Genomic DNA, 23269 nt, shown 5'->3' with positions numbered 1-23269 from the left:
CTGGTTTTTCCGCCTGTAGTAATTCTCTGGTTATCACCAGTAAAGCCAGAGGAATTCTTAACAAGAGACACAAATAATGAATAAAAAAGCCATCTAGTTGGTCATCAAGGACCAAGATTCATAATGCCACCACTGTGCTTAATCAGGTTCATGCGCTTTTCACAAGTTCCCTGGTCTTGGAAGATGGAAATGGTTCAGGCCTGAATTACTGTTTAATATCTTTATATAATTTGAAGTATAATCTGATTCTGGGGTCTTGTCCTCACGGTTGGGAAACAAAATGTCAAGAATTTCCATTTGATTGATGTTACATAATAAGTTCCAGTCTCTATAATCTAAATAGCATGATTCAATACTTCTTGGCTTTAATTTTCTCTTTTTGACAACAAAAATGTTATTATTTGTAGAATAGCATGTATTCTTATAGCCAGGAATCCCAAAAATGTACATTTAAAACTCAATTTTAGTATTCTTTGATGAAATCAGAATCACCCTTTCTTGTTTCAAAAATGAACCCCTTAAGTTCCATGTGATGCCCTTCCTTAGATGTTTTCTAAGTTACTGTGCTTTATCGGCTCAGCTCATTTTAAGTACTCAATGTTGCAAACATTAAAAAGAAACCAAAGTGCAGCCTTCATCAATTGCAAATGTTTTCTACAATACCATTGCCTCCAAAGGAGACAGTCCTCTGAGATTGAATTTTTTTTTGAAAATTGTGATATTCAAAGATGACTAGGATGTCTGAAATCCTTAATAGAAATGTCAGACAGCCTAGAAACATTCTGTAGAGTGAGAGAGTAGTAAATGGAGGGGAATGGCCACCTGGCCCAGCAGGGACCACCTCTAATTCTGGGCTGTGTGTAGATTCTTGAATGCTGCAGGGATCACTGACACAATCAATAATGATAATCATCATTTACCCTCAAAAAGGACAAAATTGGATCCAATTGAACTGGTGTTAGAGAACTCAAGTAATGACACTGCGTTTGGGGACAGTCATATCCTCAAGGTCATGCTACACGCATTCCAATCTTTCTAGTATCAGTTGAAAGAAAGGGAGCTGGGTGAAGCATAGACTTCAGCAGAGCCTGGAAATATAGGCACCCTTAGTTCATTTGTATCTCTGTTCTTGTCCCTGTGTGAACCCAGAGCTGCAGGCTTTGTCACAAGGAAGATGCTATATGTTGTGTTTTAAATCTCCAGGAGGGCAGCTCCCTCAGTTCATTTCCGCATCCCCCACCCCCCTCTGCATCTTCATTTCCTGTGAAGACAATGACTTACTTGCTGGCCCATTCTGACCCTGCACACTGTCTCTTTGTCCCCACAGAATCTGTACCAGAACAGGTTTTTAGGCCTGGCTGCCATGGCGTCTCCATCACGAAACTCACAGAGCCGACGCCGGTGCAAGGAGCCACTCCGCTACAGCTACAACCCTGACCAGTTCCACAACATGGATATCAGGAATGGACCTCATGATGGTGTGACCATCCCCCGCTCCACCAGTGACACTGACCTGGTCACCTCAGACAGCCGTTCCACACTCATGGTTAGCAGCTCCTACTACTCCATAGGGCACTCACAGGATCTGGTGATCCACTGGGACATTAAGGAGGAAGTGGACGCTGGAGACTGGATTGGCATGTACCTCATAGGTGAGTAGATGATCACCTTCAGCCCAGCTTGAGGGAAACACTGACTTACCCAGGCCCACTGACAAGGTGCCACCGAAATAATGATCTTATGTATGTGGTTTCAGTGTTCAACAGGATATTATTCATAATTTGCTTTTATATGTACTTTAATGTTTTCTAAAATCTACAGTATCATTTAGACACACAACTGAGTTATACATCAGAGTCTACCACACTGGAGACCACCAGGGCATTGCCTTATTTTTCTGCAGACCGCATGATAAGGCACTGTTGCCATCTCTATTCAATGAAAGAAAATCGTGACATAGCAGGTTGTGTCATGGTTAAAAACAAACATCATTGCCACTTGAAACTACAGAAACTCTTCAAGTTGTGAATAAATGAATATCAAAAGCTGTGTGTTCATAAGACCATAGTAACACCATTACCTCACCAGTGTGCACACATCTAAGTGCAGGTAATTGTATTTTTCTTCCTAACACAATCATTTCATCATGACCTTCTAAATTCCTACTGCTTTGTATTCAGAAGACATGCTGGGATTGTACATACAGTTATGGTGCTGGAGAAAGTTGACTTCATTTACCTTAGGTAAAGTTATATACTCAAAACTGTCAATGTTCCAAAATTGAAAGTTCATGAGAAGACTTTTTTTAATGTGAATTTTCTCAAGTCTGTACAGACAAACTAAATTTCACAAATAAATTGGACATTGAAGCAACTACTTTATAAAAGTTTCACCATTCTCATTAATTAGTTTTGAAATAAAATCTTGCAAATCTGAAATTATGAAAATAAATTACATGAAAAATGTATTTTTCTTTTATGAGAAAGAAAGCGGGTGTGGTAGAAATTGATATGATTATACTCAAGCCAATGTGTAAATTTTTTGGGTGAGGGGGACACAAGAATCAACAGATCCAACACCAGGTCAATAGAGGCCAGGCCTTCTGCATTCAGTTGGTATAGTACATCATTTACATACTCAGGTGCACAACTCCAGATATAACATCATCAAACAGCATAGGAAGTAATTGTTATGAGTAACTTACAACCTGGGCCATTATTATGGTAAAATTAAGGGAATCTTATCTGTCAGAAAAATATATTTGGTCCTCTTAAAGTTTCTGCCGACAGCTTGGTTAGTGTATTTACAACAAACATATTAATGTAAAGATGAAGAAATGTAACTTTTGAAATTATTACACAAATAGTAGTTAACTAGATAAATAGGACTTCCAAACAGTGAGAATATAATGTTTTTAAAAATGAGTTCTTAAATGAAAGCAGACAGATCATTCTAGGAAAGACATTGTAAACTCACAGCCCACCAAGCATATTTTGTTTAGTCTACATGGTTTTGTTTTAAATTTGATTAATTATTAACATTTAAAAATGTAGAAATTTCACCAGCTTTCTAGTGTCTTTCACAAACACCCCAATTTGGCAGACTCAGCTTGTAATATCATGGGGCTCTAATCAGCTTGGTTAAATATTGTTGCCCCCTTGAGACTGGCCTGCAAACTTTAATTTTGTCAAAGTTCCCCCTCCCACCCACCCTCATTTTAATTTGGAATGTGACTTGTTTAACAGCTGAAGCAATTAGGTTTTTGTGTGTGAGTGTACACACACACACACACACACACACACACACACAGAGTTTTGAATCAACAATTTACAAAGGTACCTTCCTACAGCTGGTGAGTATTGACACCATTCCTCAAGTTAGGGAACAACTGGAAAGGGATCATGTTTGGGGAGAAGATAATGAGCTCAGTGTGGAATTTACTGTTTATGGGACAAATGAGGTTCCATCATCCACAGCGAATAAACGAATGGTTCTGCAGCTCAATCATAGATTCATGTTACAGCTTTAGATTAGCCTGGGAGTAGATAAGCTACCTTATGGATTGTGTGTGGAAAAAGCACTAGAAAGTCCCTGTCAGAGAAAGGGGGTAAGGGAGAGGCAGAGAAGAAACTCTAAAATAAATGGAAGAGGGTGAAAAGGAAGGACCACGAGGAGCTCACACCACACAGGACACTCTTGTCCTGTGAGGATCCTGGGGAAAGGAAGGGGCTGTCAGCCACGTCAAGTATCACGAAACTCTGTGAATGAATAAGATCTGGTGTTAACATGACATTTTGACTGAGCCAAAAGTAACCACAACTCATCATCTTGGAATCTTACTCTGACAGTTTGTTATTCTCATAGTAGCTACACATACATAACTGTGAAGTTATTTAATGCAGAATGCCAACACTTTCAGTAGCAGAACACTTCAAAAATGATTTTCCCATCCAAATTATCTGTGAATCTTAAAAGTTTATAATTTGTGAGTCTTTAGCAATTTATCTTCCAGATTTGCAGTGCCTCGCCAAAGCTCAAGTCATGGGTACAGATCCAGAAATTTAGGGATGGTAATTTCATTTAATCTGTCATTTCCAAATGAGGAGCTGCCAATTGAATGGCTCCTATGACCACACAGCTGCCTCCCTGGCAGCAGAACTTACGCTAACAATGGGAGCATGTTGGCATTCTGGTGCAACATCAGGTATGGGCCATTCCACATCAATGAGCCATCAAAACGTCCAAGTAAGGCCAAGTAATGCCTTCAGCATTTTGTGACCTCTAGTACTCTCCAAACAAACATAATTTTCTTCTGTCATAAGAGGGTAAAGATATCATGATGTATAGGGTGAGGTATGGTCCTACTCAATGACACTCTCACAAAATCACCAATACTGTCCTTAACCAGGACCATAGGAACCCAGAAATTGTATGGTAACATTAGCATTACCATGATTATAAAGTGAAATAGAATTCTTTTACAGAGTTAAATGAGAACAATACATGGTTCTCTCTTAATGGCATAGAATGGAGAAAGGTCTTGTGATATCAGTAATAGGTCACTCTGGTTTAGAATCATACTCTGCCTCTGGCCAGATGTAAAACCTCAGTCAGAAACTATAATCTAAGCCACAGGTTTTTTTAAGTCAGTTTTTCATTGCTGTAACCAAAACACCTGATAAGAACAACTGAGAGGAGGAAAGATTTATTTTGGCTAATGGTTTCAGAAGTTAAGTCCTTGGTCATCTGGCTCTAAGGCAGAAACATCGTGGCAGAAGGGTGTGGCAGATGAAAACTGCTGAGAGAGAGAGAGAGAGAGAGAGAGAGAGACAGAGAGAGAAAGAGAGACAGAGAGACAGAGAGAGGGGACAGGGAAAAGATAACCCTTCCAGGGCATGCCCCCAGTGATCTGCTTTCTCCAATTAGGTCCTATCTCCCAGTAATTCATTCAGCTATCCATGGGTTAATTCATCAAATGGATCAATCCACTGATGTGGTCAAAGTCCTCATGATTCTGCCATTGCCTAAAAGCCCCACTTCTGACCCTTGCTACATTAGGTATCCATGCTTTCGAACATGAACTTTTCAAGGGATACTCCAGATTCAAATTATAATAGGTTCCTTATCTCCAAAATGGAGCTTGCTTCTCAGGATCAGTGAGATAACATGCATTTATTTCCTGGCAACCAGTATACAATTCTAGGTTGGTCTTGTCAAGTAGCTTTATTCTCTGAATGCACTGTAGCAAATAGCTCTAATTTCTAGGCTTCTTCAGCCTAGACTTGGCCCTTACATGAACATTGTTATAGTTGTTCATTATCAACAAAAGCTTCAGACCTAACCATTAGGGACCTGAAGAATGATGTTTTAAGGGTTAGTAAATGTGTAAAAAGCTTATCATTTGGTCAAAAGTAAGTGCATAGGGACAGATACGATGGAAATCAGTACCTCTAATAAATAGTTTTACAATTGTTCACCCAGTAGTGCCTACTTGATGTTCACAAATAAAACCTAATTATTCATTTGTTTATACTTAGGGTTAAAGATTCAGCAATACCTGACTCTTACTCACACTAAGGGAATAAGGTAGTATAATTGGTTTAGAAGACATAATGTGGTGGATACAATATATATTTCTAATCATTAGAATGTTATATTAATGTAATATTAATTAATGAGAAAGTATCTACACAAATATTTTTACCTCTTTACATTTAATATTTTAAGATCTAGCATCATAAAACTCTTTTTAAGAATATAAGTTTTTAAAAAGATCCATTCCTTTTACTCCACTGGAAGTAGCCCTTATGAAAGCTGTTTAAATATGAAATAAATATGCAATTAAAATCAGGAAAATATAATTGAATAGGTAAAGTAGGCATAATAAGTTTATAATGTGCAAAAATATCTCTTATTAGTCACATTTTTAATAAATCACATTCATTATTACACCATGCTACCCTAATTCCATGCTAGAATTTTTTCATTAATTTAAAACATAATGAAAGTAGAATGCATTTATGCATTCAAAATTCTACCTATCAAGAGATAACAAAAATTAAAATTTAAAATTATCTGAAATTGCATTATTGAAGGTTGCTGATAGATTATGCCTGGGAATGTACACTCTCTTTCAAATCTTCTGGGTTTCTCTCCCTGTGTGAGATTAGAGACTATAGTCTTTTTCAAATTGATTCTTTGGAATTTTTTGAGGCTGCTTCTGTGACCTCTACCTTCTTGATGTATGTTTGTGTGTGTACACCTGTGTATGTATATAGCATTGTGTTAACTGAACCTTATGCATACTGAAACTGTGTCCCCAGTTGGTACAGTTCCATAAAAATGAGGTTACAGGGGTAAGAGTTACCAAAGGACCTACAAAGGGTGTAACTCTGATGTACACAGGTTTCAGTTAACTGGAAACTGTGCAAAGTAAGGATCACCTCTCTCCTTCTCAATCTCTCTCTTTCTTTCTCTCTCTGTGTATCTATATAGATATATGTAGATAGATAGATATACACATTTATAATAATATTTATACATGTGTGTCTATGTTGTCTGTGATTATATATATATAAAGTTCAATCTTGTTCTATTATTTTTTGGTGCTGGGGATGGAGCCCAGGGTCTTGAACAATTTTGTTTCCTTGTTCTTTCATTTTTTAATGAAGTATGTTAAAATCTAGCAAAAACTTTTAATCTGTGTCCACTATATTAGTCTCTTTTCTATTGCTAATAAAACAGTAACAGAGATTGGGTAAGTTATAAAGAAAAGAAGATTTCTTTTGACTCATAGTTCTGGTCCAAGATCAAAGGGCCAAATCTGGTGGAGTCCTGAGGCAGCACAAGGCATCACACGGCAAGAAATAGGGAGTACTTGTGTGCACACAAACAGGTGTATGCTTGTATGTGTGAGTCAAATTTCTATTGCTATAATAAAATACCTGAGATGACCAACTTTTAAAAGAGAAGATTTATTGGGGCTTATGACTTCAATCCTTTATTTGACCCTATTGTTTGGGGGCCTATGGTGAGACAGCACACCATAATGGGGAGCATATAGTGGAACAAAGCTGCTCCCTCATAGCCAGAAAGTGGAAATAAGAGAAGAGAAAGGGACTGTGGGCCTGCTTTTCCCTTGAAGGGCACATCCCCAGTGGCTGAATGATCGCCAACTAGGCTCCACCTCTTACAGTCCACAACCTTCCAGTAGTACCAAACTGGGGCTAAGCCTTCATTACATGATCCATTGGGGGATATTTAAGATCCAAACTCTCTCTCTCTCTCTCTCTCTCTCTCTCTCTCTCTCTCTCTCTCTCTCTCTCTTCTTGTAAAACCACCAGTATTTCATCATGGAAGTTCCCCCTCATGACCTTGACTAGCCCTAATCACCTCTAAAAGACCCTACCTCTAAACACCATGCTCAGATTAAGTGTCCAGTTCCTTATATTTCACAATGCAGATTAAGCTCCAACATGAGTTCTGAAGGAGAAAAACCATGTTTAAATCATAGCATCTACTTTCACGTCTATAAATTATATATTTTGTAGATGATGATGCTGTTTCTTAGGTATACAAATTTTCATGATATTTAGACCTTTTTACTCTGAATTATTATAGCTTATTATTTCAGATTCACTGGGCTCCCTTATAATACTCTTTGCCTTGAATTCTGTTTTCTAAATGCTGAGGTTGCTAGTATCTCAGTTTTCTTCTACTTCATACTTGCTTTCTGTTTTTCCTTCCTATATTGTCAATCCTTCTCTGTCTTTAAGTGTGACTCTTTGTGTGTGTGTTTTTATTCTGATCTGTGAGTCTCAGATTTTTAATTGGTTAGGATAGTATATTTACATTTATTGTACTTACTATTATATTAGGACTTCTTTTTGCCCCCTTTCTTGATATTCTTTATTTAATGTAATTTCCTTTGGTTTCATGCACATGAGAGTGTATTTCCTGCCTTTTATTGGAATGATCTATTGATTTACAAGTTATGCCTCTCTTATTATTCTTACAGCGATTGCATTCAATTATCAACCAGTAGTTCTCAACCAAGGTGATTTTGCCCCTCAGGAAACACTTGGTAAAGTCATAAGCCATTTTAGGTTGTTGGATTGTTGAAAGTGCTACTGGCATCAACTAGCCTAGGGGTGCCACTAAACCTGGTACATAGCATAGTATAGTCTGATAATAACAAATAGTTATCTATCCAAAGATAGCAACAGCACCCAGGTTGAGAAACTCTACGTCAGGCTCATATTTGTTTCCCTAAAGGTATTTATCACTACCTTAGAAGTTTCTAGTCTCTGCTTAGGAATCCAAATATTAGCATATTCTGTGCTATAAGAAGGCACTGGAGGAGAGAAGAGTACTGGAATAAGTGCTAAGGGCCAAATCATGGTCTCCACCACAATGAGGAATGTGGCTGTCGACATGACAATATCAAAGCAGTATTTTGTTATCCACTCTTCTATTACAGATTAGGATGTGGAAAGCATAGCTACTTTCAATTGATTTCTTAGCGATATCTCTTCTTGTAACAGACTAGTTGTTCTGCCGGTATGGTTCCATATTCCTTTGGTCTTCAAAACTTTCATTTTTTAGACATGGGGACTTTCCTTTATTGTCTATATTCCTTATCTTTTCCTGTACATTTTGTCTTCTGGTCTCGTGATTTTCTGAAAAGTTTTCTCAATTAGATTTAACTTCCTAGTCTATTTTCCCTAGAATTTGTACAGTACAGTGGAATAGGAGCAGTGATGGACACACAAGTAGCACTCATGGACCGTGGCTTCTACATTGGTCAGTACTCCAGGGGAGGGAATTCCATGGTTAAATAAAGATGGAAGTCTCTGCCCACCTTGCCTCACTTTTAGAGATTCACAATGTATACTAAAGGTTTGAGAAGGCTGGAGTAGAGTGACTCACTTTATTTTGTCTAATCCAGCGGTCCCTGCATTTTCTTGAGCAAAACAACACTTTTATTTCTCACTAGATTGTTCCAGTTTGGGGAACTATACACAAGGAGTTATGAGAAATTACAAACACAGGAACTCAGCTCTTACCCATAAGAAACATTTATTGCTCAGGGCCTTAAAATATAAGAACAAAAGTTAAAATTGTCTTCCTAGCTAGGTACCTGCACATAGAATCTTCTAGAATGCTCCTTCTCCTTCTTCTTTCTCTTCCTCCTCCTTGTACTTCACCTCCTTCTCCTCCTTGTTTAATTTTTTAGAATTCTTCTTTGTGGACACCAATTCTTCAAGAACTGAAGTTTCCCTTTATATCAGATGCCCTATTAGAATATAGAAGAGTTGAAGCTGTATTTCTCAGTCAAGAGAGAAAATGAATATTTGTTTTAAAGAAACAATACAAAGGAAAAGCCTCATAAAAAGAGAAAGGGACAATGGTTTGTAGGACCTGCCCTGCCATTTTAGAGTCCCTTTCTAGTACATGATAACAGCACTTCTACATCATGGGCTTAGAAAGGTGAAAGGCAAGTAAATTGTCCCCATATCTCCTTACCATTTTAGTAAAGTCATAGTGGGAGAATGGAGATTTTTCCAGATTTGATTATCAGAAGGCATGAGTTACTCTGAGAAACCAAAGCCATGTTGTGCTTCTTCTGATGGGCTTAAGAGACCTGGGGGATGGATCGAGTGTCCTTTATAATTGATTATGAGCTCACTTGCCCATTCTGCTCTTAATGGCAGCAGTGTTTTGTTGTCCACTCTTTTATTACAGGTTAGGATGTGGAAAGCATAGCTACAGTTATCATTTTTAAGATACATCAGGAGAAAATGCATTCCTCATTTCTTAGGTAAGCTTCACTAGAACTTTCTGGCTAAAATTTTATTAACCTACAAAGATCTTTCCCCTATTATAAACTAGAAGCAGGAGGCAGGACGTTACATAACAGAAGAAATAAACATCATCCAGCAAACGTATTCTTATTTTGAGGGACTTAATACATCTTTTTTGTATTCTGTACAAAGTGCACAATGACTAAATTTTAAATAGTACTGGTGTAAGCTATTATTAATGGCTTTGCTCATTAAGTATCATGGGGATTTGAAATAGGATGCCCTATTTTTAGCCTAGGCTCTAGATAGAAATAGTGCTTATTAGATGACTGACACTATTCTGAGACTGCTGCCTATAATAGTTCGTTTAATACAGCAAAAATGTTAAGGTGGGTTCTAAGGTTATCTCCATTTTGTAGTGAAGAAACTCAGACACAAAAATTAAATAACCCACCTAAGATCACATAACAATGGTAGATGTAACCTCCTGCCTCAAGGGTGGCTGTAAATATTGCTCCCACAAAGAGATTTCTGCCCTAATGAAGAACATAGGACAAAGAGCCCTCAGGTAGACACCCAGGAACCACATTCCTCATTGTGGTGGAGACCACGATTTGGCCCTTAGCACTTATTCCAGTTTTCTTCTCTCTTCCAGTTCCTTCCTGTAGCACAGAATACGCTAATACACTTGGATTCCTAAGCAGAGACAAGAAACTTTTCTAAGGTAGTGATAAATACCTTTAGGGAAGAGGTTGACCTCTTAGCAGAGATGGCCTAATCAAGAATACAGATTGTTTTGTTTCATGTGTTATTTTCATGTGTCGTGCATTTGCCAGTGTTATTATTTGTGCCAGGAAAACAGATACTTACCAAAAGTGTCAGTCCCTTAGAATGTGTTGTGCATAAAAATTGTACAACAAAGTATATATTTTTCTCTTTAAAATGTGTTATTTGGCCATTTTATCAGTTTTTTGCAATTCTTCTCACCAACACCCCCCTTCCTTTTCTCATTTGTACTTCTATGGATTCCTTGATACTTAACCCATTTTTATACTTTCTGTATTCCAATGAAATTATCTGTTTTCCTAAACAAATCACCAAATGTATTAGAAACTCCTGGGAACAAAGATCATGTCTCATTCACCTGTGTATCTCCAGGGTTTAGCAATACCAAGAATGGAAAAAAAGTACGCAGTGCATATTATCTAATACATGAATGAACATTCTTCTTCTAGATGTTACTGTTTATGAACACCTGACCATATCTACTAAGGTGAATATTCAGGTGATCAGAGTGGATAAATTTAGGAATATAGCACCTCTTGGAGAATTGCCATAATGAGGCAAATTTCTACCTGGGTGTGAAACTCATTATATCTGTACTGAAGACCCAGGGAGCTAGAAAAATATTATGCTTTTTTTGCAGAAATGAGGCAATTACTGTAAAAGACATATTATGCAATCATCTTAGTAACCCAAACAGGGCTGTAAGCACACACTGTAAATATAAAGACAGGTAAATTTTGCAAACAAGTGATCTTCCAAAGGATACAAACAGTTCTTGCTGCTAATGAAGCAGAGATGGTGCTCCTCTGCCCAGTCATCTTTGCAAAGAAGGAGCAGCTCAGAATGTGCAATCAACATAGTAGATTACAGGTGCATTTGCCAGTACTCTCATTTACTCCTCTCTTGAAAGGCTGAAGTTTTTACTACCCACCCCTCACTTTGCAGATGAGGAACCTGAGGCTGTAGACATGACAATATTGGTAAATGGCACAAAAATCCTCAAGCTTTCCTTTTTGAACATTATCATTGTCTATTTTCTCAGTCCAGTCAAATGCAGGGTGAAAACCTCAGGGTATCCTAAGAGGAAAAAGGACAGCCATGACCTGTTTCTCTCTCTGCAGAGCCTTGACTCTGGTACTGTCTTCAGTCTCAGATTTGGACACTCAAAACATGGTTTTCCCAAAGACTCAGATCCAGCTAGCTCAGTTGATTACTTTCTAGTGAAGTGAAAACTACAAAAGCCTCATAAAATCAAGGTAAAATTCATATCCCTAGCTTCATGTGCACTGAGAATATGGGGTCTGAAACCAAGGAAGTGACAGTCAACTTGGTCTTTTAGGACCAGTTCACTCCAAGAATGTGGCATTTCTCTCTGGGCAATGGGCTTCAAGACATCAGCAGGTTGCAATGTGATGAGAAAAGAAAGAGCAGTAAATGAAAACCCACAATCACTTATTAGGTGCTCCCAGTACCTCCATTAGGTGCTCCCAGTACCTCCAAGCAGTACCATCTTCCCTACCTCAGCCCTCCCCACACCCAGCTTTATTTTCCACCCATGAGCTCTTCTCATCCTTCAGTGCTCTCTGACCACCCTGTTGGACTTCTTCCTTGTCACTTTGTCAAAGCACCCTGTTCTCTTTCTTCGTATCTCTTATTGCAAGTTACAATACTACATTTATTTCTTTGCTTTTTGTTTAAAAGTGTCTTCTTAATTGTTTGTAAGCTTCAATTTATAACCATATTGGTTTTGCCCAATACCATGGCCCTGCATCTTCCTCAGCATCTGGTAGATAGCTGGATCTTAACTGTTGAATGAATAAGTGAATGCTTGAATTCAGGAAGGCATGGGAAAATAAGTTCATGGATGAGTCTCATATACCAGATGATTATACTGCCCAGGTCAGAGAAGAGATGATACGGTCAATGAGAACTGGCACTAAGATACAAAGCATGATTAAACATTTTCTTTATGTCTTATTCTCAATCTCAAATGAGTTAGCTGGTAGAATCTTTTTGAAGAAGACTTTCTTTTTATCTATTCTAATTTGTTATATATGACAGCAGAATGCATTTCAATTCATACTACACATATAGAGCACAATTTTTCATATCTCTGGTTACACAACAGAGTCACACCATTCATATCTTCATACATGTAGAGTAATGATCTCCATCTCATTCCACCACCTTTCCTATTCCCATGCCCCACCCTTTCCTCCCTCCCCTTTGCCCTATCTAGAGTTCATCTATTCCTCCCATGATCCCCACCCCACAATCCCCATTATGAATCAGCATCCTAATATCAGAGAAACCATTTGGCATTTGGTTTTGGGGGATTTGGCTTACTTCATTTAGCATTATATTCTCCAACTCCATCCATTTACCTGCAGATGCCATGATTTTATTCTCTTTTAATGCTGAGTAATATTCCATTGTGTATATATACCACAGTTTCTTTATCCATTCATCCACTGAAGGGCATCTAAATTGTTTCCACAGTTTAGCTATTGTGAATTGTGCTGCTATAAACATTGATGTGGTTGCACCCCTATAGTATGTTGTTTTTAAGTCATTTGGGTATAGACCAAGGAGTGGGATAACTGGGTCATTTAATCTACCTGGTTTTCCAAAGAATCTCCATACTGCTTTCCATATTGGCTACACAAATTTATAATCCTACCAGCAATGTATGAGTGTACCTTTCCCCCACATCCTCATCAATACTTATTATTGTTTGTATTCTTAATAGCTGCTATTCTGACTAGAATGAGGTGAACTCTTAGAATAATTTTGATTTGCATTTCTCTAATTGCCAGAGATGTTGAAAATTTTTTCATAAATTTGTTGATTGACTGCATATCATGCTCTGAGAAAAGTCTGTTCAGTTCCTTAGCCCATTTATTGATTGGACTATTTGTTTGGGGTTTTTTGTTTGTTTGTTTGTTTTGTTTTGTTTTGGTGTTAAGATTTTGAGTTCTTTATATATCCTAAAGATCAGTGCTCTATCTGATGTGTGTGTAGTAAAAATTTGCTCCCATTCTGTAGGCTCTCTATTCACCTCACTGATAATTTCTGTTGCTAAGAAGAAGCTTTTAGTTTGAATCCATGCCATTTATTGATTCTTGATTTTAATTCTTGTGCTATAGGAATCTTATTAAGGAAGTCAGGGCCTAATCTGACATGACGAAGATTTAGGCCTACTTTTTCTTCTATTAGGTACAGGGTCTCTAGTGTAATTCCTAGGTCCTTGATCCACTTTGAGTTGGGTTTTGCGAATGGTGAGAGATAGGGGTAATTTTGTTTTATTACATATGGATTTCCAGTTTTCCCAGTACCATTTGTTGAAGAGGCTATCTTTTCTCCAATGTAAATTTTCGGTGCCTTTGTCTAATATAAGATAACTGTAATTATGTGGGTTAGTCTCTGTGTTTTCTATTCTGTACCACTGGTCTATCACTCTGTTTTGGTGCCAATACCATGCTGTTTTTGTTACTATTGCTCTATAGTATAGTGTATAGTGATACCACCTGCTTACTCTTGGAGGAAGACTTTCATATATGTTTTCATACATATGCGAGCCATTCAAAATGCAATGAACTGTGATTATTTCTCTATTTCCAGCAAAGTTGAAGAACCAGCTATGTGATCATTTCCAGGAATGTTGGGTGGGGAAAAGATTCCTGCATTAAAAAGAGATTGGTCCTGATGGTGTCTTAGCATGCTTCCAGCTCTCTGATTCTATGATTCCGGGTGTTGTTTTCTGCTATGAGCTGGGAATGACATTCACATCCTTTACCCTTTTTTTCTTTTTATTTTCCCCCCTCTAAATAAGCTATTGACTGATATGTTTCTCTGCTCTACTTTTTTTGTGTGAATATAGATGAAGTCTTGTCTGAAAACTTTCTGGACTATAAGAACCGTGGAGTCAATGGTTCTCATCGGGGCCAGATCATCTGGAAGATTGATGCCAGCTCTTACTTTGTAGAACGTGAGTACTTTTACCATTCTTGCTCAGCAGACATGGTCGATGCAAAATTCAACTGCTCTGTTCTTTGTCTTGTGATCTCACTTCCACCTAGAAATTTGTCATGTAAAACAGAGAAGTAGATTAAATGAGATCCTTAAAAAGACTTTCCAGTCGTGAGTAATGAGTTCTAGAACAACTGGGTAACAGCCATACAAACCAACCCAGAGGGCTACTCTAATACCAAAGAAAACTGTTCTTCATATTCATCAGCTCTAGACTCTGGACGCTTTGGCTCATATTCCCTGACTTTTACTTCAGGCTTCTCCAATTTTGATGTGTGGGAGACCACATCTTCTCAACATGTTCCCTGTCTAAGTTTTACCTTTTCCTGATCCAGTGATTCAGGGCTCCTTAACCATTGCCCCACTATGCTGATAATATTCCAAACTTTTTTCATAACCTTTGGCTCTTGCCACAACTCCACAGAATGGGGATCACATGTTAGTAATGCCAGACAAGTTCTTTGACTCCTAATCTACAGACATTTCTGGGTGCATAAACTTGGTGTTGTTTATACTAGCAAAATATTATGCTAAGCAAAATAAGCCAATCCCCAAAAAACAAAGGTCAGATGTCCTCTCTGATATGTGGATCTGAACACACAACAAAGGAGGGCTATGGGAAGAATAGAAGTTCAGTGGATTAGACAAGGGGAATGAAGGGAAGGACAGGGGGACAATAATAAGAAAGACAGTGGGATGAATCTGATTTAACTTTCCTATGTACATGTGTGAATCTCAACATTCTGCACAATCACAAGTTTGGAATCCTAATTAGAATTAGATGTACTCCATGCTAAGTCAAAATATACTGTACTGTTATGTATTTTGTTCATGTAAAAAGAACAAAAAATAATAATGATTTACATTTGTTCATGTAAAAAATAATGATTTGCATTTGTTCATGTAAAAAGAACAAAAAAATAATGATGAGAATATAATACAATCTGTGCTAAGAAGTTATAATAAAACCATCTCTTTAAAATAAAATAACCGAGTGAAAGTATATTCAAACAGGGTTAAGGAGCAATAACCTATTAAAAAACAAAAAAAACAACAACAATAAAAGCAAATGGCTTAGAAAAGGTATATTCAAAATAACTGAACACTTTAGAAAAAGTAACATTTTTAAATGTTCTTGTGCAAACTTGAAAAGATTCTTGTCCTCAGTCCACCTGCTGAATTAGCAGTGTCTTGTTTGGGGAAAATGAATGAAAGGGTGGATATTTACATTTTGTATATATATCAAATGAGTGACCAATACATTAAGAAACTGTTATTCTATTCTAATAATAGAAGTTGTCAAGTTATAAAAATTGACAAATTTAATTTGTCAAAAGCAAAAATTTATCAAGACAAAGTTTAATTGAGCTTGAAAATGATTAGAATATTAACTCAGGGGCACACATATAAATCAAGTAAATTAAAAAGTTACAATGAATAAGGAGTCTAAGGAGTCTACATGCATTAAAATTATATATCACATACTATATAAATTTATATTTTTATGTAAAATAATTTTAATTTTCAAAAATGTATGATTGAAAATGGGCCAAATTAACAAGTAGGGAGAATTAGATTTTAAAATGTTCTGATATAGCTATCCTTCATTAACACATCAAGACATCAAAGGTTCTCTTACTGTAATAAAAATGCAGAATCCAGGCCATTTTCTAGAAAGTTACAGAAGTGTTTGTTATGATCCAAAAATAAGATTCTTTACAACCTCCTGATGGCAATAAACACATTAACTTAATTGATAAATTATACTATCTTAAAATTAAGAATAATTTTGCTAACATTGAACATTGTCCAGATTTTATATATTGAAGTATAAAAAAAAAGGTCACTGTTTCTACTTGGAGATTAAATTAAAATAATAAAACAAAATGATATTTTCCTTTTTATTTTTATTCTTTTTTTCCCTCTTTTATTATTTATTTTAATGAGGGTGGAAGTATATTGCATATGACCTGGAGTCTGTAATGTTTTAATAGCATATTTCTTTGGGGGTTATGATTCAATTTAGAAGCAGGTAATTGCTATTGATTTATACAATTTTTTAAATGGTCTGACTAAATCAGATTTTGAAAGTACCACCAAATTAGAAGTATTCTAAAAACATATTTTCTGTACTCTCCAAGGAGTTACATACATGATAAAAGACAAAAGAATCATTTCCTATTCTCTGGCATGATTTTTCCTTAGAGGGCCCCTGGGATCTGTCTACAGTAATAATGATGTGATATAAGGTCTGGAAAGATGCGGCATTTAGCACGACAAAAGAAGGAACCGGTGAAATTTTAACTCTACCCATCCTGATAAAATCCTACGGTGGTGTTTTGTTATAGTAATTCAGTGTTGATTTTTTACTACATGAAGTTGGACTCAGCAGGCCAGTCTCAAACCTTCAGAAGGAGTTAAAGTAGGCCTTGTTGACTGCATACTCCTATCAGAAGTCGGGATCTCAGTCCCAAATCTGCTGTGCATCCCCCTGCTCATCAAACTGTAGTAGGAAGAACCAAGCCGTGTGGCTAGAACAACTGCTCACTAACACCAGTCAGGGGTGCTCCTTCCTCCACCCACTCTTGTGTTCTTATCATTGTTTAGGCACCCCCTTCTCACCTCTGTCCAGGTATAAACAAAAAACTAGAGTCATGTGACTACTGTGCCTTGTCTTCTCGTGCTGTCCCTGGTCTGTACCACCTGTCTACTGCCTGTCTCAATTCTCAAGTCAGTTGATGAGAAGCTGAGGGGCTTTCAGATTCAGCTGCTTCCCCATCTCTACCCTTCATTTCCAGCGTGGAAAAGTGATCTAGATTCATACCAGATTCTCTGAATTTGTCAGAAGAATATCCCTCACACACCTTTTTCAGCACATCATTTCCCAATCCTTTTCCATCACATTATCCGTCTTAGTCTATTCAGGCAACTGTAACAAAACATCTTAGAGAGGATAAGTTATCAATAATGGAAATCTATTCATGGAGGCTGGGAAGTTCAGATCAAGGTACTAGCAGATTCGGTATCTGGTGAGGACTAATTCTCTGCTTCAAAGATAACACCTTGCTTTGTCACAGAAGGGGCCCAAGAGGATAGAGAACTTCATCCCCTTTTATAAGAAATTAATTTCATTTGTCATCACCCCCCACCAAGGCCCCACCTCTTAATACTCTAATATTGTCAATTAAGTTTTAGTTTTGGAAATTTTGGAGAATACCTTCAGATGATAGCATCACACCAAATTAAAACAAGAACAAAAACAGAAAAACAGTAGTCCCTGATTATACATAACAGAAAATCTAAGCTATTGATCCTACTGTAAGTTTTCAATGACCTCTCTCTGAACACAGCAAGGCAAGAGTTACACATGTGAGCCTGACAAAATTGGCCTCATCACCCTCAGCTTCAGCAGATGGCTTGCTTCCAAGTGAGAAGTGGTGTCTAAGGGACCACTGTGGCTCATGGTCCCTTAGATTCTAAGCTTCTGGTTTCTTTGTCTATAAAATGAAGATGATCTACTTCCCCATGAGGTGATTCCATGCAAACCACCTGAGAAAGCATGGGTGATTCTCCAGGCATGCACCTGGGACAGAAAGCACTCAGTAAACACCAACTAGACTGCTGTCATTACAAGGCTTTGGACTAGGAATTGTGAGTGTTGCTCCAACACAGCTCATGGCAGGAAGGTACAGTCAGCTTTGATTTCTGCTCTGGAAATAGACGTCTTGATGTCTTAGTGACAACTGTGATTTAAATGGCTATATGCTAAGAATTTTCTGTGAGGAAATCCTTTGCAGCCAAATTTGGAGACTGAAGGACATTGAAGGAAAAGCAGGGCTTCAGAAGAACTCGCTGACTTCCTCTCATTAACATTTCTGACACACGATTTCTCCTCCATGGAAAGGCAGAAAGACTAGCATTGCAGGAACCAGAGGCAGTCAGCCAGCTCCATATGAGATACAGGGAATTTGTCAGACCACAATCCAGATGGTCAATGGGACATGTTTCTAGAACCTTTTATTTGGATTTAGGCAGGTCTTCACCAGGACTATTCTTCCTTTTGAGTCAATATGACCATGACTGTACTATGGGCTTCCATTTTCAATCATATTTTATTATTTTTAGCAAGAAGTCTCAATTTGTGGTGCCATAATCTTTTGGTCCATAGACTCTAAGCCCTTCAGAAGGTTAAGTCTATTAAGCATTGAACTGTGCAACATAAAACTGTGACAAATATACTGTTTCAGAGGCTTTCTATGAGGAACACGCATGACTGCTTATAAATATTTGCAAGACAACAGGTATGTGTGTGTGTGTGTGTGTGTGTGTGTGTGTGTATATATATATATATATCTTATTTTTAATTATATAACTCCATGGAAATCATGCTAAAGTGAAATCATGGTTAAAGTTGCATTGCATAACAATCATAAAGGAATTCCAGTATTGCTTATATTCTTACTTGTGTTCCTTAAATTTTGAGAAAAGTATTCATGGTTCACAGTAATACTCTTAAATTTTCTTTTTGATCAGTGACCTTTCACCACATGATTTCCCTGGTGTCCTTCCCACCGAATCTTCTCCAGAAGTCTATCTCTGATCATCACTGCACTCATGTTGTCTTTCTTCTCATTTCCTTCAAATTTTGCTTTAGAAAACTAAAAGAAATAATCTTGCTGGGGAAAAGCCTCCTGGGGTGATAGGGGAACGAATCTAAGCTATAAAATCAATAATCATTCACTCGTTAGCAGACCAGAGTGAAAAGGATAGAAATATTCATACACTAATAATTTTGTCTCTTTGATATTATTGCATATCATGTGATATCATATTATACATCTTGTGTGCTAATGGAGTATACAAAGAATATAAAAGTAATTAAAATTAGAATTGCTTAGAGATAGCTTTTTGGACTAGGTCCTCACAAAAAAAGAAAGATTAAAGGGCATGGCACTGATAGGCAGAGACCTAAGCAGAGCTGGGCAGAAGAGACACTTCCAAACTGTGAAAGATGCAGAGAGCTGTGACCGTCTGGCATTCAGCTGAGAATTATGCGAAAGATCAAGGTGCTTAGATTTAATGTGACATATTACCATTGTTACTTTGTTTTTGTTTTGCTTTTAGTTTTAGGATAATGTGATTAAAATGGTACTATTTGTACCATGTAACTTAAAGAAAATGTATCTGCCTTTACTAACCACAGTAATCACAGCTGTAGTTTGCAGCATCTGACAAAGGGCAGGAAGAGGGCTGAGAAGGCCTCTGGTCACTAGCTGGTCATCCTTTGGCTACACTAGCCTGCCAGAGGCAAAACTAAGAGCACAATGTTTCTAACTGAACAGGGGAAATGAGACAGTGGGGCTGTGACAATGGAGGTCAGAGGTCCAGGTGGGAAGACAGAATACAGGAATAAGGGGATGTGGCAGGCTTATCCTGAAACCGTTCAATGTGAGAAGCCAAACTGTTTCAAGCAATCCCTTCTTCTCATGTCAAGTATTCCAATACATTTGGGGAGCATTGAAGTCGACCTTCAGTCCATGGGAGTCTCAGTCTCTGAGATTAAATAACAAAGAGTGACTGACCATTATTACGTAAAGATATAACCAAATGATTCAATTCAGATTCACAACAATACAAAAGGTAATTCTGGCTTCTTGTCAAAATATCTCAGACTCTCCCAACAAGACGAAAACTCTTAACATAAATAAGCGGTCAAGATCCTATTCACCCATGCTTAGACTTTCCTAGATTAACCTTGAGTTGCCATGCCTCTTAATCTGATAGGGCTGGGAGCCTCCTAGGAACTGTAGGGAATCACAGTTTCAGATCAGGAAATGAGAGTTTCATTCCTTCTCACCAAGGCTCTTGAATTCCACCAGGGATATGTTAGCCAACTTTCTATCTCTGTAAAGAAAAATCTGAAGGCTGGTGTTGTGGCTCAGTGGTACAGCGGTGGCCTAGCATATGTGAGGCACTGGGTTCGATTCTCAGCACCACATAGAAATAAATAAATAAAATAAAGGTCTATCAACCACCAATATATATTTAAAAAAGAGAAATATCTGAGATAAGTAACTTATACAAAGAAAAGTTGGCTAACAGTTTTGGAGGTTCTAGTCCATGATCCATTGGCCCCGTTCCTTTGGGCCTGTGGTGAGGCAGCACACCTTGGCAGGATGGCAATGGTGGGGAGCATGTGGTGGGGCAAAACTGTTTGCAGCATGAGCCAGGAAGCAAAAGGGAAGAAAGGAAGGGGCCAAGCCCCTCTTCAAGGGCATACTGTTAGTGACCTCAGGACCTCCCACAGGCACCTTCTCTTAAAGGGCTATGGAGACTCCTAATAATACCACCATGGGGACCAAGTCTTCAACACATCCTCTTGTGAAGGATATTCAAGGATCAAACTATAGCAAGGAGAGACAGGCACAACTTCTTTCTGCACTTGGCTCTGGTGCAAAGATTGATCACCATCCATGAATTCTGGGTAAATTTGACCAGCAGAAAGAAAGGACTAGCTTTTGGGGGCCAGGTAGAAATGGAAAGTACTGGAAGGGCACTGAGGTGGAGAGTAGTGATGCGGTGAGTCTGAAGTAGGTAAGAAAAAAAAATTACTTCAAAAAAAAAAAAAAGAAAGAATCTCTTGAGCTGGGGTGGTAGCTCAGTGGTAGAGCACTTGCCTAGCATGTATGAGGCACAGGTTTGATTCTTAGCACCGCATATAAATAAATAAAGATCCATTGTCAACTAAAAAAATATTAAAAAGAAAGAAAGAATCTCTTTTCAGTAATGGTTGTGAGCCTCCATCACAGCAAGAAGGTCTGATCCAAAATCAGGACAGGGAATGCAAGAGAACCAACTCTAACACCTTAAACTATGCAGCAATACAATACATGTTCTCTTAAATTATTCAGAAACAGCTACTTCATTGTGTAGGAATAATTATATAACTTTCCTGAGAATTGTATTATCATAATTGGAGAATATCAAAATGTATCTGTAAATATTGTAAGTAAATGTTACATGTGGTATATAAAAATCTATTAAAAATAATATATAAGGCATCCAAATTAGGAAAGAAAATAAAACCAAGTGCCATTTGTTTCAATGAAGTTTCAAGTTCATTACCAAGGGACTGATGCCTTAACTTTTGAAGGAGACGACATCCTTTATTTATTGTTGCAAAAACTTCTTTAATAAAAAGGATTTTTTAAAATTTTAAAAAAAGAAAAGAAAAATTCTGGGGAAGGATCCTGTGACCCAGAGGCTCTAGGCAGTGTAGATAGGGGCTTACAGAGCACAGAAAGCTCCTGAAATGCTCTCTGTGAAGAAACATCCTGATTAGCCTTGCATTCTAGACATTTTGTCTTGGCAGCAATGTGGAAAGTGCACTGAAGTGTCCTAACCCTGTAAGCCTAAGACCAACAGGAACTATGGCACAAAGACAGGTGAGAAATAGGGAGCTCATGAAATGAGAAAAAAATGGAAGAGGATGAATTAGAAAGAGGCTGAGGTGGTATCTTAACATGGTTTGGTGAGGAGCTGGATATGTGTGTGAGGGAAGAGTAAATCAGAGAAGGAGCATTGGCCTGGTTATATAGATCATGATCCTAGTCTAAAAAAGACATCTTAATTTGAAAAGTTAAGATGCCACATTGAGGTTGAAGTGTCTCTGGGGAAGAATGCAGTAGTCAGGTAAATGGCCTTGGGTGCTCATGAGAAGGACCTGGCTTAGAAAGAGATGGGAAAGGAACAAGTGATGTTTGAACTGAAGTACTTTGTTTAGGGAGAGCATAAAGTAGTGTTTCTCAAAATGTGGCCTATTGAAAACTGCAGGGGATTCATACAAGTACTTATTGGATGTGCAGATTCTATAGGCAAGAGCCTGGGTTTAGCTATTTGTGGTTAGTAGCACCATAAAAGAACCTAGGAGGGACCTCACTGTGCTTTCAAATCCATGACCAGAGAATAACAGTCTTTGTGTTAGTCAGCTTTCCATTACCAAGACAAATCCCTGAAACAGCATGATGGGTTGAGGCCCATGAAGAGTCAGAAAGGATCATGATCTAGAAAATGGTTGAGGAGTCAGGCCTTTTCCAGAAGCACTTAACCAACTAGGGACAGGATGCCTGGAAATGTGGGTGGAGCCGCTGGAAGGTATAGGATAGAGATGAAGATATGGGAAGAAATGTGCTTCTGCTGACCACTCTACAGTGCCCTTTTCTTAACACAAAGGGAAATAATAAGAAATTGGAAAAACATAAGAGTGATTTTAATCTCTGTAAACATGATAAACTTAGAACTCTCAAAAAAAAAAAAAAGAAAGAAATTCTCTTCATCCCTCTCAAAGCACTCTATACACAAAATAAATCTCCTTTGCACAATATTTAGCCAGGGTTGCTGAGGTCCTCCTTATCTCTGACCCATAGAAGGTTTCTACAATATAAGGGGAGAGAATTATGCCTGTTTTTATTTTTATAAGATGGGTACACATGATAGCTTCCTCTGAAGGCCTGTGGTAGGTGAGGGCAGCAAGAGACCAAATTTGGTAGGCGTGTATGTGGGGCAGACAGAGGACACTGACCTACCTAAGATGCTGTGTCTGGACCTGCAGCCAGGTGGGTAAGGCAGTGTCTGAAGGGCATGGCAAGCTG

At 37.9% G+C, this 23269-nt stretch overlaps 1 protein-coding gene across 5 annotated transcripts in view; it reads left to right on the top strand.

Moving 5' to 3' along the window:
* Hecw1 (HECT, C2 and WW domain containing E3 ubiquitin protein ligase 1) overlaps positions 1–23269 on the top strand; it is a 405199-nt gene that overhangs the window by 169185 nt on the left and 212745 nt on the right. For all 5 annotated transcript variants that reach the window (XM_040291866.2, XM_021722298.3, XM_021722299.3 and 2 more), the window contains 2 exons: positions 1328–1652; positions 14470–14577. In XM_040291866.2, the coding sequence (XP_040147800.2) occupies positions 1328–1652; positions 14470–14577 (433 nt within the window). The remainder of the gene's footprint in view (positions 1–1327; positions 1653–14469; positions 14578–23269) is intronic.

This window comes from Ictidomys tridecemlineatus, chromosome 2 (genome assembly GCF_052094955.1).
Source record: "Ictidomys tridecemlineatus isolate mIctTri1 chromosome 2, mIctTri1.hap1, whole genome shotgun sequence".
In the NCBI taxonomy this organism is placed as follows: Eukaryota; Metazoa; Chordata; class Mammalia; order Rodentia; family Sciuridae; genus Ictidomys; species Ictidomys tridecemlineatus.
This window is presented reverse-complemented; position numbering and strand designations above follow the sequence as displayed.